General features: G+C 29.6%; 1 protein-coding gene across 11 annotated transcripts in view; it reads right to left on the bottom strand.

Moving 5' to 3' along the window:
• The window catches only part of Nrm (neuromusculin), a 176515-nt gene that overhangs the window by 51818 nt on the left and 107417 nt on the right, over window positions 1–17280 (bottom strand). For all 11 annotated transcript variants that reach the window (XM_083109506.1, XM_083109498.1, XM_083109499.1 and 8 more), the window contains 2 exons: window positions 15651–15840; window positions 9469–9623 (listed from right to left, as the gene is read on the bottom strand). In XM_083109506.1, the coding sequence (XP_082965632.1) occupies window positions 9469–9623; window positions 15651–15840 (345 nt within the window). The remainder of the gene's footprint in view (window positions 1–9468; window positions 9624–15650; window positions 15841–17280) is intronic.

Below are 17280 nucleotides of genomic sequence, written 5' to 3' on the forward strand. Positions count from 1 at the left end.
ACAATGATCTTAATTCACATTTTAGTCGTACATACTATATAAATAAGGTTTCATAAATACTCTATCAAAATCAATAAATTATTCATAATATCTATTTGAAGGCAGATAAATAAAGCAGTAATATATAAAGCATAATCTCACAATATTTTTAACATATGCACACAGTAATTATATTTTTTTAAGCTTAAATAACTTAATAATTTTGTGTTATATATCATCGAATTCATTTTGACAGTAATTTCATTATATATATATATATATATATATATATATATATATATATATATATAGATATAGATATAAATAAATATAAAATTAGAACATTTCGTTTAGCAAAGGGATTTTAAATAATCTCAGTTATTGAAGGATTTAATGTGTAAAGTATCAATATATAGGTATTATTTCGCAACGATGTTCTATAATACATTTTTTAATATAACTATCATTAAGAGATTTAATATAACTACCATTAAGAGACTCGATAATATAGGATTGTCATTTTCTTATGCTTAAGTTCATATATAAATATGTAAATATTTATTTATGTAAATATATGTAAATATTTATTTATTATTGATTGTTTAATGTTTAAAATCAATTTTCTTGTAAATGACGTTTGATATGAAAAGATTTTGTTCAACATTTTCGATTCATTTTTACAGGAATCATTTCTTTCTCAGTTATATTATACTTTCAACCTGCATATATGTAAGTTGCATTTCGGAATATCAAATAACTCTTTTCAGCAAAACTCATCTCGCGAATTCGCGAACGATGCTCTTGGCGAAATTGTAAATTTTTACGATCGCGTATATCATCGCGTGTAATTTTAATTCGCCTTCGCGAGTTGAGAAAATTACATCAATGCGATATTGATGCAAAGCAAAACAAAACAAAAGATTATTTTCCTTTGCTTTTCTAGTATCGGCAAAATTTATCTTTTTTTATCGAAATATGATATTAATAAGTCGATACGATTCAACGAGATAAGCTGCAAAGATGACTTTTTGTAAAGACATCATATTTTCCAAAGCAAAAAAGAGAAAGATCTGTTATAAAGTTAACTAACGAGTTTCTCAAATGTTGATCGATATTGATGAAACATGATGCGTGCGTTTCGTTAAGTAATTCGTTAACGAATAAATCTTTTATTACAGAACAATATTTCTTGTTGTTTTTGGATTTAAATTACGACAAATTAGATTGTATAACTTCACACATATCTTTATCGCTGAAGCTTTGACGCTAAACATTTTAATTTATTTTAATAAACTAGAATACTTCGAAAATTTTGCGTTCCTTACAATGCATTATTCGTCTTCCGAAATAACTCTTGACGCGTGCTTTAATAAGATGCAAATCACATTAAATCACAATGAGTTTAAGTTAATAGGCTATAACGGCTGCTCATCCAATCAGAAGCACGCTGGCTAACTTTACGCTTCATATTCTCGAAGGCTGCAATTTGCAGCCGTGAAGAAGGTTTAATTGGATCGGTCGCGAGACAAGTGGTACTTCATAAAATTTGAATTGAGCCGAATGGCTCTTCTAGCCAATCGCAATCGTATCCACCTTTGCTTAATAAATGATTCAGTTAAACTGCGAACTAGGTCATTGCTTGCGCGACAGATATATTAAAGGTATGTTAGACATATCATTGTAATAATTAATATCTTCTCGGGATTTCATTATATTTTATGTTTGAATGAAAAATCTGAAATTTTGAAATATATATAATTTTTGCCTCTTTTTAAGTTTGTAAATATTCCGGATGCAATTTATTATAGAAAATTAATACATTATATATAAATGATATTTATATAAATTATATAATAATAATATATAATAATAAATATTTTGTAAATAATTTTAGAATAGTTACATATGTATATATTATATTATTTTTTATGTTTTAATAATAGTTTTTAATTGCAATATTTCTTTGTTATAAGCGTAGAAATTTTGAGAGTAAGTTTGTTATTTAAACAGAAAATTAATTATTATAATTTTTAATGATATTTTCTTGCTGCTTTTAATTATCTAAATGTTACATGGCGTAACTTTGTGTCATACATACACATGATAACACTGAAAAATATGAGTTTATTCTTCACAATAAAAATGAAAGTTTCTACAATTACAAATTCTTGAATTCATATATTTTGGCTACATTTGAATATTAACATCTGATATTTGAAACTTACTTTTAACTCTTAGAAATTTTTCTAAAATTTTTTTTTATTATATTTATAACATATAATATATTTTTAAAATTTTTAATTAAATAATGTTTTTATATAAAAAAATGAAAGAACTAAAATAGCTCTTCACATGATGATTTTATAATAGCTGTTTTACATAATAGAGAGACAAATTTTTTCTCTTTTTATAATTATAATTTATATTATTTAACTAAATTAAGAAACTAAATTAAAAGAGCTGAAATAAATTATTTTATTTCAATTTTGTTCCTTTATATGTTAATATTTTATTTTTTACATTTTACTTTCTAATATTTAAAAAAATACGTCAAATAAGTCTAAGAACATTAGTGAAAAATAGGTAATTTTTATAAATTTAACAATTCTCTCTTTCTTTTGGATTTAATAAAGATATATGTATATAAGTCTTCTATACAAAGAGATTAAATTGCACAAAATTTATTATTTTTGCGAGAGAGAAATTAAATAAATGAAATGAAATAAAACTCGCCCAATAAATGCCAAATAATGTAAATCTACCTGCTATCATACATGAGAATTGTAATTCGAATGAATGAATGTGTTATTCGTCAATTGGATTGTTCCCTTTTGGTATATTATTCCGTAATACCAGAAAAAAGCACAACTCTACTATTGTAGATTAAAAATCTACCATCATTTTGCTCAATGCGAGAAACGAGATTGGACGGCAAGTGGTGCACAGTTGCAAAAACGAGAAAGCTTTGTATCTTACATACACAAAGTCGCCGAACTATTTTCGAAATACATTGAATTCAGCAAGAAAATGGAAGCGCGAAATTTTCCCCTACAAAATAACTTGATATTCTCGATGTTAAAATTTGCGAAAATCTCAGTAGTTTTTTTCTATCGTAAAATCGATTGTTCGGATAACGCGACTTCGTTGAGAAAAATTGTCGCGCTATTGTTATAGATCGAAACTAGAAAAGTCGTTCTCGGCGGCATTAATTCTTGACCGGTAATTCGAATGGTCATCTGGTCGATTGTTTTCATGCGATTGTGAATAGTTCGAAGTCGCGGTCACCGCGGTAGCCTGCTATAATGGATATTGGAAAATGTTCTCGCGTTTGTCGACTGTTTCTTGCGTTACGGAAAATGGACGCGAATTCACCGTGAATTAAGTAAATTCACTGCACTACCATCACAATCTATAATTATTATTTCGTTGCGGACGAGAAACTTCGGACGCGAAAAGTTGATAACTTCCGTTGACGTGAAGATGGACGTTTGATGGACAGCTGTAACGCAAAATCCTCGATTCTTTTTAATCGCAGGGAAAAAGGAAATTCCGAGATTTGGCTCGAAAATCTCTTTTTTCGCGCATTCATGGCAGATTTGTCATTGTCACGTTCTGCCATTCTCAGAAAATTACGATAAAAGACGATTCGGTTCAAGCACTTCAACGGCGATAAAGTTTATGAATAATATACTTGAAAATGGCTTTTAAAGTTGCCTCAACGACCCGCAACTACAACGGCAACTTTGCACCACTATGGAAAGAGATTACTTTGAAAATGGGGAAAGAGCAGGAGAGACGTCATTAGATCGTAAGTAGCTTCCACGATTTTTTTTTATAAGACGGTTTCTGGATTTTTTCCAGAGGGTATTCCTTACTCGAAATTTTTATCTCGGATATTTCTTACTCGGGATTGGCGAAGTAAGTGCGAACTTTGCGATCTTTTATCGTACGTCTCTATGCTGTAGTTTACTAGGAAGTAATATTTCCTTAGTTAATAGCGTAAAAGAGTGTAAATTATAGAGTATAATTATAGACTATAAATTATTCTTTCTTCAGCATCTATCGGATAGCATCGGATATATAGAGATATATTCCGTTATTCTATTAATAGTTTATGTACGCAAATTTGAATTCACCTCATCCTTTGATTCCTTTTATATGCAATTTATCACTCGTACTTAATTATAATTTAAATGAAAATTGGATTATATGAAGATTTAATTATAAATTAGAGCACTGCGAAAATGTCGATTTTTCTTAGGCTAAATAGACCCATTGAGAGAAAAGAAAAAGATAGAAAAAGAGTTTTATAATTAATTAGAAATTTTTTTCAATGTAACTTCTTTTTTTCCTTCGTAGCGATAGCACATTGCGATAACAATACAAAATAACTACAGCATTCTATTTGATCTTCCTATAAAAGATTCTGATGCAAACAAAAAAAAACTAAATAGGAAGAAAATTGATTTAACGAAACGAGGAACCGAACATTTTACGTGGAATTTGCGAAATTTTAATATGACTTTCGGAGATATGTTCACCGACATTGAATCCGAGTATTCGCGACGATCGAGTTCGACGACGTTTCAAAGGAAAACATTGCAATCATTCGTAGCTTTTCGCAGCGAAGAAGACACTCAGCAAAATGATCACGTATGAGACGAAAGAAGAAACGGTATTGAGTCTACTACATATTTCTCAGCTCTTTGATTTCTGTGCGAAACTGCATCTAGTGTGTCAAAATCTTATGATATCACGGCAGCTGTTTTGCAGAGCTTTAAAGCAAGTTTGTAATAATAGATAATCTAGAAAGCGATCCAAAGTGATGCAAAAAACATAGCACTTTTTCTCTCTTTCTTAAAAATTGATAAAGCTATAATTCCACACGTATATTTATCATTTTTCGAAAAGTTATTATCTTTAATTTTATTAAAGTTACTCTTATTTTTCTGTAATTTATACCAATTTTGTAATATAATAATATAAAATTTTCCATTTTGCTGAGTGTAATAAAATATTTGTATTTTTCATAAAATTCGTATTTCGACGATGTTGAAAAACGATCGAATCTAAAAGTCGTTATCTTTGTTCTAGTTTCGCTAATGCGCATGTTCTTAACATTATCTATTTAACGATAAATCTGCTGTGTAATGTTTCTAGTTGGAATGAGGTGTTGGGGTAATCCCCGGCGTTGCGAATACGTGTACGGATGTAATATGCGATATCGTTTCGAGCGCAGCCTCGTCCTATGCTTCTCTATGTAGATTAATGTCGACGCCTGTCGCAGGAGAGCTCGCAAGCTACTTTTATGTCGCTCTACCTCGTCGCGACATAATGGCTACGACATATAATCCGCATTTTATCAAAATTGGCGCTATTTAGTCGCTCATAAATATTAATTTTCCAGAATTAAGACGGATTGAGACTCCACCGTGTAATTTATTTTCGCGAACAAACACTTTTACTCTTATCATCACTTTTTTATTACTTTCAAATTTGAGACGTCTTTCGTATTGATATAAATATATAAATTATATCGATTATATTTGATAAATACATATACATATATATTCAAGCTTCTTATATTTATCTAATAGAACTATATTTTAACATCTCACATTCATTTCTAGTACATTTTACATTCCTAGCTTTCTTTTGAAAATAACAAAAATGAAATAACATCCTGGATTTTACTTATGAATTTTTATGAAAAATGTATGTCCATTTATTTCACGCAGTTGGATATTTAAGCCAATAGAAATGTATTATTACTGCCATTAATTAAAATAGTTTTATTCTTGTGCAGTTTTATCTCTATTTTACACAAAATATAGTTATGGCTGTTAGAAATTATGTGAAGAAAAATAATGTTACGTATTTTTCTTGTTTTAAATTTCCTTTTATTTCTCTCTTTCCTCTGTTATATCATTGAGATCATATTGTAAAACAATTGCATTGCACGCGAAGAAAACTAAAAAATGTTTATTAAAATTATTTATCAATCTTAAATTGCTGATTTGACAATCGTTCATTAAGTAAAGAATTTATGAATAGCTAAACTAAATAATTTTTAGATAAATTTATATCTTTTTTTCTTTTAACGAGAACTTATTTAAATATAAACGTCGTTCGTTTTCCCGTCTTATTATTTCATCCTTAAATATTACTCAAATTTTAAGTATTTTATTAATTAAAATAAAATAAGTTGGGAAGAAAGAGAGAATCGAAACGTAATGTTCCTCAAGGCTAATTTTGTTTAGAAAATATTTCCATTCTTTCTAACTTGTAATACTTGTTAAAAGATAATGCATATTTTTTGTGTGCAATATCCGAGATATCAGAACACTTTATTTTGTCTTGAAATAGTCGAAAATGCAGCGATGTTACATTTTTGTGACAGAATTCAACGCACGTCCTTGCAGAAGAGCAGATCGATATATGTATAAAGTCGTAAGGTAGCGGTTTAAGTTCAACAAATTGAGGTCGCGATCACTTATGCATCAAGAGCAACTTTTCCAAAGTTCTTTCGTATTTCGTTCGTGTTTCAATTGGCTGTGCAATCAAAACGATAAAAAGCTTGAAGAGAATCTCTAGACATGACTGCACGAAAGAAATGTTCTTATTTAAAAAATTTTCATGATGAAAATTGAGGATGAAGTTCTCTCTCTCTCTTTCTCTCTTTCTCTCTTTCTTTTTCCCCTTCTCTTTCTTTATTCCTTTCTTCGAAGAAATCTGCCACATTTTCTTATTCGTATATTTTTACAATCGTCACGTAAACAATGTAATAATAATAATAATGAAAAATATAAAATCGACAATCGATATAAATGAAGTCGCAATTTTGTTTAATTTCTATTGTAAAATTTTAGGGAAAGTGCAGGATGCTTATCCTTTTAAATAAACCTCAAAATTAATTGTTGCCAAGACACTCTTACGTGTGAAGTTTCGAGCAGAATATCATCTTTCATAATAGGGAATGAAAGTTTTCGAATACTGCTTATGCACGTGTATGTAAGTACCACGTCTCGATTATACTTGAAAACTTCTCCGCCCTACTCGTTTAACTCGCCGTGATATCACAAGGTATGGCGCACGACAGCGAAGAAGACAGATCAGTAGCCGGAATCTCGTACATATACAATAGGTAACATATACATTCTATTCACGTCGCGATGACGGCTCGCTGAAATCGCTACATTTACTGAATAAACCACCCCAAAAGGAATTGTCTTATTCTTCATAAACTTACAAAGAGAAAAAGAAAGAGAAAGAGAGAGAGAGAGAAAATATAAAATAACTATATAAAATTCTCTTTTTTAAACAGGATGTTTCAAAAAACTCGTTATTGGTAGAAGGAAGATTTTCTCTGATGAATTTGGAAGAGAGCTTCCCTTATCGAAAATTTAAATGAAAGTCTTATTACGGAGTTACTTAATAGCGCAATTAACCCCATAACTCCGTGAGGAATAATTAGGAACCACTAATGCTTCTTCCGACGTTAATGTCTCTTCTGGCAGTTACGGGAGAGAAAGCTCGAATGATATTCGAGAAAAATAATATTTTTTGTTTTATTACCCATTATTTTTATATCCGTTTTAATAAGAAACATTCATTACGAATCAAAATATTTCTCATTATTGGCTCTAGTTATTATTATTATCTCAGCTAAAAATATGTAAAACGTGCACTTTATTTCCTCCTCTACTTTCATATTAATATTTAAATCTTAATGAATTTTCACACGAAAAATTTTGCATATTGCATTGCAGAGGAAGGTATACATATTGTATGCATATTAAATATTTGAACGTTTCGTAACGTTTGCACGTTTTGCCGAGATTCCTCGGACGGCTTTTCTTAATTCCCAAGAATTTCAGTTTTATACAGATTTAATGCGAGATGAGTTAGCAGAGAGGTAAACCGCGACCACAGTAATTACAACGCATTAACTTGATTAAATAATATTGCGCATCAGTGATACCTCTTTAGCCATTAAATCGGTTTGTAATAATGCGTTTATAACATTGACATTAAACGTTAAATCAAGAATGTTGAACTAAATGATTCCACTTATCCTGAGTACGTGAGATTATACGCCGACGAGAGAGTTTAACTTTACTCAACTTGTCGATATTAACTCTTCGTCGAGTTAGGAAGTCATCGGGTCTAACTTGAGCTATCGATGTATAATTTGACGTGGATTTAACCCAGATCGCAAACCGTGGTTACTCAGCTTCCGCGAAAATTAACTACTTAGTGCATACGAGTGTGCCTTTTACACTTCTCGATCTCGCGTGTTACAAACTGACTTGGCGCGGATAATCGTAGAAAAACATTTGAAATTACGAGGAGAACTCTTGATTCGAAGAAAAATCAAATCGTAGATAAGTAGGAGTATTTCGAAGCACAAAGTTTGTAAAATACTTCAAACATCATCTGTGTGAATTTGATTATTTTTATTTTAATATTATAAGAGTTGCTCGAATTATTATATAATAGAAATCTACAGAGATAGCTACACTTACTATTTAGAATGGAATCGTAGTCATTTTGTTTTTTTTTCTTTTTTTTAATTTGGATAATTGCTGTATATGAAATGAAAAAGAGAAGAACTTGGGTGACAACTTTGCGAGAGCTAGGTGTTTGGCCGCAAAATGTAAATGATATTTCTATCTTTAAAATATTTCAAGAGGAAACACATCGATGTTTGCCAATTCCGTAAAAGGGCCATCTGTAACAAGTTGTCCATCGTTCGGAAGTATCGTGTAAAATTAAAATATTGGCGAGAACGATCACGTGTAACCGTTAGTATGAAATAAACATTGCTTGATTTATTGAATGCGAATCTTGCGCAATGCTCCGATTTGCACATGTTATTTTTACCTTACTGCAATGTAGTATGTAAATATCGTAAATATATTTCTATGTATTATATGCTAGAAACATAAATGGATTGTAATTTCTTACATAATCTTATTTTCAAGAAATATCGTATCAAATTTACCGATAATAACACGAGAATAATACGAGACAAGCAACATGGTGTAAAAAGTAATGTAAATAAAAATAATGTAAACATTTTCAAATGCCCGGTATAAAAAGACATTTTTTATTTCTTGAATAAAGCTACTTTTGACTATATTTCTGACAATGTCATTATTGTAATATTGTCAGTGTATTATAAAAATTACATAACAAACACAGATCATACAGTTAAAAATATAGAATATGATTTACGACAACGTTAGACGAAAAGTTTTTCTTATAATAGGTCCAGTAAATCTTTCGGAATTACTCTCTCTCTATGAATTATCCGCAAAATCTTTATATACTTCGTATAACATGCCGGAAGGGTTCATGCTATCACTTGGTTCTACATATTTTTAAGAGTATAAATTTCAATATATTAATCATGTCCAATTTGATAAAAATGTAAATTTACTCCGAAAATGTTAATCTGGTAGCGTTGCATAATGTAATACAGCTTACCCGTGATGTTAAGGATAATGTGCTGCACGTTGTTGCATTCGCGGTTGACCGCAAGATACGTTGCTTCGCATTTGTAAAGACCCTCATCTTCCAGCCGAACTTTGGGTATTATCAGATGCGTTTTCGATGAATTCGCAGAGTATTCTATGTCAGCCCTGAAACATTCATAACGGTGTTCATAAGAATGATGTAAAAAATTAAAAAAAGAAATATATATGAGTAATTTGAAAATTAAACCAATAAAAAATTTCCGAAATTAATTTTTTATTGATCAAATTTTAATAACGTTTAAATATTTGAATAATTTTATAGAATGTAACTCGAAAAATCGAATAATTCTGGAAATGTAATAAAAAAGAAAGAAACGTGATTTGTTTAACGAATTTATAATTTTAGACAAACACATCGCGAGTAATAAAGGTGCGAATAAATTTTCCATAAATCTCGCTTGTTATAGTACGTCAATTTAAATTTTTGCATAATTAGTGGTGGTGTTGATAATTATAATATACAGTTTTCATTGATCATGAATACATCAAATGCTTGTGCGCTTTATTAATGACGATCGCGCAGATATTGTGCCGGGATAGATGGTTAATGCCGACGCAAGTATAATGACCTTACATAATGTCAATCTCAAATTACGATTAACACCGGATAATGAATCAGGCAATCAATGAGATTAATCTGTTCGTTATCCCAACTGAGCAGTGTAATCCATTTACGACGATAAGGTGGTGATGTTATCGTCATATAATGCGCACTATTCGGTCCAGTTCTGTTTACATATTACCTACATATGTTCTATACTCGATGTATATACATATATACATGCATATTATATTTTGTACGCATATTACATTTTGAAAATATTAACGAGATACAATGGCCATTGAATATAACTGAATGTATAAATAATTCGCACAACGAGAAATATACTTTATGGAAAGCCTATCTTTAATACAGTGACACGGAAATTTTTTGAATGCTCGTAATCAAACACAACTGCATTTCTGTGAGCTGTTAATGTAAACGAGTCGCGTCTCAGTCGAAGGTCTCGTCATTTCATGGCATAAATGGCGGGCAGACGCACAGTCAATGTATATAGGTCGTGATCGATATTCTGTCAATAGACGCTGAATGTATCCCATAGACACACATAAGTACAGTAGTCGATACATTCAGCGTCTCTATTGAACTTGATACAATTTACATCTCCATCAAGTTGATTGCTCACAATCGCCGTTACGTAAAGACGTAAAGTTCACAAGAATGAGCATTGCTGAAGAACAATCGAAATAATTTATATGAATTTTTTTCTTTTTTTTAATCGTACGTATTTTTAAGCATACGGGAATATTTATTCAAAGCAACGATGGAAAAATGGCCATTTACTCTCTATATATGTATATATATGTATATATATGTATATGACAATATACATACATATATATTCTCTCTGTTTAATCGGATTAGTGATTTTCAACTACAATGCAGCCAGTTTGTTGCTTTCGTTTTTCGTTTTTCAGATAAAGCGCATCTCGTGTGACGAATCATTGTTTTTGCAGGCGACGAATTCTGCATTGATATGAAACGCAGGCGATCGCAGTTAACCGACATTTCGGCGTGTTGTTTGACCGACGGACCGTTTACGACGTCATTAGCGCATTGTTGGTACGACAATGTGTCGGACCGCTAATTATGCCATATGAAACTGTATTCCCCTTGCGCGTTAGGGTATAATTAGACTATCGACGTTATTGAAGCACAATAAGTATTTTAGAAATATCTCTCTCTCTCTCTCTCTCTCTTTCTTAATTATGTTTTTTTTTAAATATACGTTACATGTTTTTTAAATATACGTGTGCAATTTGAAACGATTTTTTTATACATATATTCATATTCTATGCAATATATTTTTTGACACATGATAAAAATTTCTGTTTGATTAAAATGCACATAACATCAATAATTTACTACTAACTGGTAGAAATGATTTCATACGAATAAATGTAAAGAAGGATGTTTTCAGAATTCCAAGAGTATCATGCAATCACATTTGTTTTTTGTAATATTATCGAAAGTACGTTACATATTCTTTGTGATATATAATATAATTAAATTGCACATGTATGACAATATGACATATATAATGTCGAGATCCAAATACTGATTCCAACTAATCTGGATAATAGCATCGCATTGTAAAATATCTCAAGAAAGAAGATATATATTACATTTATATATTATAAGAGCATAATATTACGTATCTTATTAATATAATTTGCGATATCATTATACTATTGTACTATACGAAAACTTACTTCTTTTTGAACATGTACGAACATTTTTTGTGTATTGTGATTTTATATCTTAAATTGTAAGCTTATTATGTATGATATGCTACAAATCACTTTCACTAAACTGGAATATCCATTAAATTGTAGTATTGCAATTAAACGGAAATTTTTAGTACCCACCGTGTACTACAGCGCATTTCGATACAACGGACGCAGTGCGAGTGCATATAATTCACGAATATAATTACAGGATATTAAGTTACGCTATAGTTACGCGCGCGAATGACGTGCAGAAATAGATTTTGTCTCAAATTGCCTTTAATCCATATGACAGGGAAAATAAATTCACGCGGATAAAAAGGAAAGAATATATATATGTTCTACTATAACGAGCAAGAACTTTTTAATAAATTTCATAGCATCTATTTTGTAACTTTTAATAGTAATAATTAATTATCAATAGCTATAATATATAGTTACAATTTTATCAATAGTAGTATTTAGAGCTTAAAAAGAATTTTTATAATCATTGCAATAAATGTAATTTTTTACACTATTTAATATTAATTAATTAAATTAATTTTGTTATTATATTTGTATAATAAATAAATATATATATATATATATATATATCACATATTAAAAAGATTGAGATTATTGAATTGCAATTGTACATGTGCAATTTATTAATTAGTATCTCATATATTAATATTTTAATTAAAATATAAATATTAAAATATTAATGTTTTAATTAAAATATAAATATTAAAATATTAATGTTTTAATTAAAATATAACAATTAATATTTAATGTAGTATATAAAAAATGAAAATTTAACATTAATATTAATTCATAATATTACACAATGGATAGATAAAGCCCACAATATTATTTATTTACTAGTTACATAATACTGCAGTTTAATCAAAATATCCTTCAATTACACAAAACGCACTGCAATTCAAATATCGCGTTTGACAATATCACCATTATTGTAACATTTCATTAAAGGCTTTGAGAGATCTAGGGAATATGTTGTAGCAGGAATTTAGTGCCACAGAGGACATCGTCTCTATGGAAGATCTTTGCCGCAAAATGTATCAAAGAGCCCACTATTAGTAAATAGAGAAGCAACGCTTTTGTGAAATTACTATATTAAACTGTATTGTACTATATGTAGTTAGAATTAGTTCGAATATAACAGCATAAAATAAAATACCGACATCGATAAAATATTTTATTTTATAATGAAAAAAGATTTATATATTCACACACACACACACACACACACACACACACACACACATATGTATTTATTTATTTATTATATTAAGGAACACAACAAGGAAGTCTCTCCGAAGAAAATTAATACGAATCTGCAAGCAAAAACTTCCCATTTACCGAAATTTAAAAAAATATTGAATGACATATCTCAAAAGATTTCTATAAATTGTTTTTCGTACGTTCATCAACTGCGTTTGTTCTTTGTCATCGTATCACTGCACATGATCTTGTTATTTTTCAACAGATATACAGCGAACATGTTATACTGAAAAAATGAGTGATAGTGTATTCCGAATGCTTCCTCTATGTATTGTAGAAATTCTGCTATTCTCTCTCTGCGTTAAAACTATTGTTACTGCTAATACTTTCGTCCTCAAAAAAGCGCAGTCACGTATGTATGTATGTATATACCCGTGTACAACAAATATTTTCTACTGTATATTGTAGGAATTCTTCTATTCTCTCTCTCGTGTAAAAACTATTTTTTGCTGCTAATACTTTTGTTCCCACAAAAAGCGAAGTAATACCTAGACCCAACGTTGCCAAGCCAGACTATGTGTGCGAGCCGAGAAGAAAGAACGATAATGGTTGTTGAAGGATGCTAATTGAATTAAATGAGAGCTTCATTTATCTGAAATACGCTATTGGCGATGTTAATCGTGTCATTTTAAATTAAGTATCATGCTTGTTGTATGCACAGAAACCGTTTTGATTAAGTGTATGAGAATCCTAAATTTTTCTACTTTATAGATTTTATATATATATACACAATGTAATTGCTTAAATAAATGTGTAAATGTGTGTATGTATGTGTTAATAGTTAACTTACTTCAGTTACAAAGTAAAATCTATTAATAATTAACCTATTAACCTATTAATAAATAAGTTTTAATGTCAAATCAAATTTTTATTTAATTTCGTTAAAGAAAATAGAATTATATTTATTTCTTAAAATTCTTGTAATGTCAACCAGTCCCTGAGAAAATAAATATAGAGTAAAAATCATGAGTAAAAATCATGTATACATATTATATATACACACTTAACCAATATATTATACACTATACCAATAAAGTTTATATTCCGTTAGCTGTTAATTATTTTAAGGATTTAAGAATAACAATGTGTCTGTCCTAATTATTAATAAAAATTAGTAGAGAAATACCATTTTCGATCTATCGTTTATCGGATTAGATTTCTAAGGAGTATAATTTTAGAATTGAGTTTGTATTCTATGATCAGGCAATAATATTCGGAGTAAGTGTATCTACTTAAAGAGCAAATTGCGACTAAAAAATATGACTAGTTAACTGATGAAATCAATTCATTTATAGATATAATTTACAATATATATAATCTTAAAAACACATAAAAAATACAGTTCTAAGATATTGTCTTATTGAATTACATTAATAAGAATATTAATAAGAATATTATTTTAATAAGAATAACTAATCAAATTATTTTTATTAATAATTCAATAACATAATTTTTATAGTGCTAATAACTTTTCATATGTGTTTTTAAGATTATATAACAATTGGAATTATAGAAGAGCTGCTTATCAATATTAAGTTATATATACAATTATATTCATACAAATATGAATTATTTTAATTTTGTAAATTATTTTAATATTTTTAATTATTTTAATTATGTTAATTTTTTTATTATGTATATAATTTTTTATTATAGTTGTTTGCGCTGTATCCATATTTATTTACGTTTAAAAACATGCACACAATGCATTGAAAAATATTTACAATGGTTTTCAAATGTGCAAAAGTAATTATATCGAATCAACTGTCGGGCTAATCGAACATTATTGAAATAATTAGAGTTTTTGATAATTACCAATCGGGGAAATTTTTCATGCTCTAAATATCCAAGTAGATATTCGTTTAACACGCAGCACACATTGAATACTCAGTTTTCCAGATATATCGAACCGTAAAATGCAATTATAGGGTGATGAATCTGAACATAATTGTGATAGTTAGAATTCTGATGGAAATGGAAAATAAAACCGTAGACAGTTAAAAAAAACATGTGACTCAATTGTGTAAATAATACTACTATAATAATACTTTTAACGCCATTTGAAGAAAATATATTATAGAAATTCCAGGAATGTTGACGGTAATTTTTCTCCGAAAAATTTTTAGACTTCTGTAAAATTTCATTTTTGGCGCGCCCGCATTATGATGAAAAATAGAAATTATAGAAGTTTTAAAATTTATATACAAAGATTTATAAATAATATATGTTGAAAAGAAATTATTTCTTTAATATGATAACATTTTAAACTCAAGAAGACATTTTATTTATTTGCTTTTGATTGTGATATTGGTAATAATCTGTACTGAAGTTTTAGTAAATTTATACTGTAATAGATGAAGTATCGAATGATTATTGAAAGAGAGAGAAAGAGAGAGAGAGAGAGAGAGAGAGAGAGAGGTTGGGGAAGAGAGAGAGGGAGAGAAAGAGAGAAATTTAACTTTCTTTAAAATATGCAAGAGAATTGCCTAATTAACTTAAATCGCGAGCTGAAAAACTCGCTTGCATTATGCATTCACGTCAATGTAATACTTTAATTACCTGGCAGCGATGTCGTTATTGCCACGTATAATTCCGGCGGCCTCGCTGAAAATGAAAATCCTCGTGGGTCCGCGGTACCATTTGATGCTGTGCAAACCCTCGCATTGCGGTGATTTCAGGACGCAGGGTAGCTGAGCCTCCTCATCAAGTTCAACGTACTTTTCGCTCTTCAGCCACGGTTCGCCGCTACCTGGAAACAGACACGTGCAGATTTAATGGTAAAATTTTTCGTGAAATCGAGCCCGTAATCCATACTCTAAATATCGATAATGTTCTCGATGAACGTAATCAGCGAGTAAATTGCTTTATCGCGCGATACCGAGGATACACGCGATCGTATTAAAAAGCTTTCGCAATCTCATATTTTGTATACTGTAAACATTAAGATTTTTTGCGAGTTATTGTATTACAATTCCTTTATTATTTATTGTGTGTGTTTGCATTTTCCTCTTTTTCCCCTATTAAATATTAAAAATTTATCCTATTCTCAATACATTATTGCCAAAAGTGAGAATAATCAACACGTTAATAATTAATATCTTAAAAGGGAAACGAAACTTGGTTTCAGCGGATATCAGATATATGTGATAAATCGCTTCGAGAAAGAATTGGATACTGAAACTATAGCAGCATTGTAAATATTACGTCTAAGTGAGGAATAATGGAGAACATCGGGGAGAATCGCATTACGGTTTCTTCTCCGTTTCTTTCCGCATGTGTGTGAAGTTTGTTTAGCCGCTCTCAGCTCGGATATTACGGGATGACTCTTTATTCGTTTATCCTGCTTCGAAATGTTTCTCCGAAAAGGGAAATCTATCTCCTCACTTTGCGCAGAAGTTGCAAAGAATGTGGATTGTGTTTCTTTTTTTTTCTTGAAATACATTCCCGATATTATCCGCGACTTTGCGAGAATAGTTGCTATTAACGTTGTCGACGTACCGGATTGAATCGTAAAAACGTTGCGAGAAAAAAGAGTCTTTACATTAATGATATTACGCTACAAAGTCTCAGGCTTTCAGACACTATTGTAACATGAGAAAGTAATCATGATGACATGAAAGGAAAATAAGCTTTATTTTTAGCCGTTTAATCTTTAAAAGGCGAATTATCAACCTAGCATGTAATATATTTTTCATAAGAGTTCTTATTATTATTTTTTATCAATATATACGTACTTTTTACTCTTTTTCTCATTTCTTTCCCTGTAAAACTAATTGCATGGATTAACGAGGAGATTTAAGTGTAGTGGAATGTAAATTGAAAAAACAATAAATTTAGCGAAAAGGAAAAAGAAAAAAATAAATAAAGATATTCTTTTCTCTCCTACTTTTTTCTTTCTTTTTATAGCTATCAAATCGTCTTTGTTTTATTGTACAAGAGAAATATCCGTACATGATCGTAAACAAAAATATAATTTAAAGCATTACATGCACGTAATTGAAGTTAAGATTGTTTCGCTCTGATTTGTTTTTGATGAATGAAAATGAATACTCGAAAAATAAATGTACATTAACATCGAGTAATTAACGAACATCGGAAAAGTTTTTATAAAAAGGACCGCAATGGACACAAAGAGATGATACATGTTAAGCGTATGTATGCGTTCTAGCTATTGATCTTGCTTTGGAAA

This window comes from Camponotus vicinus, unplaced genomic scaffold (genome assembly GCF_025532165.1).
Source record: "Camponotus vicinus isolate PSW18456_S1 unplaced genomic scaffold, iyCamVici1.0 SCAF_9, whole genome shotgun sequence".
NCBI classification, from domain to species: domain Eukaryota; kingdom Metazoa; phylum Arthropoda; class Insecta; order Hymenoptera; family Formicidae; genus Camponotus; species Camponotus vicinus.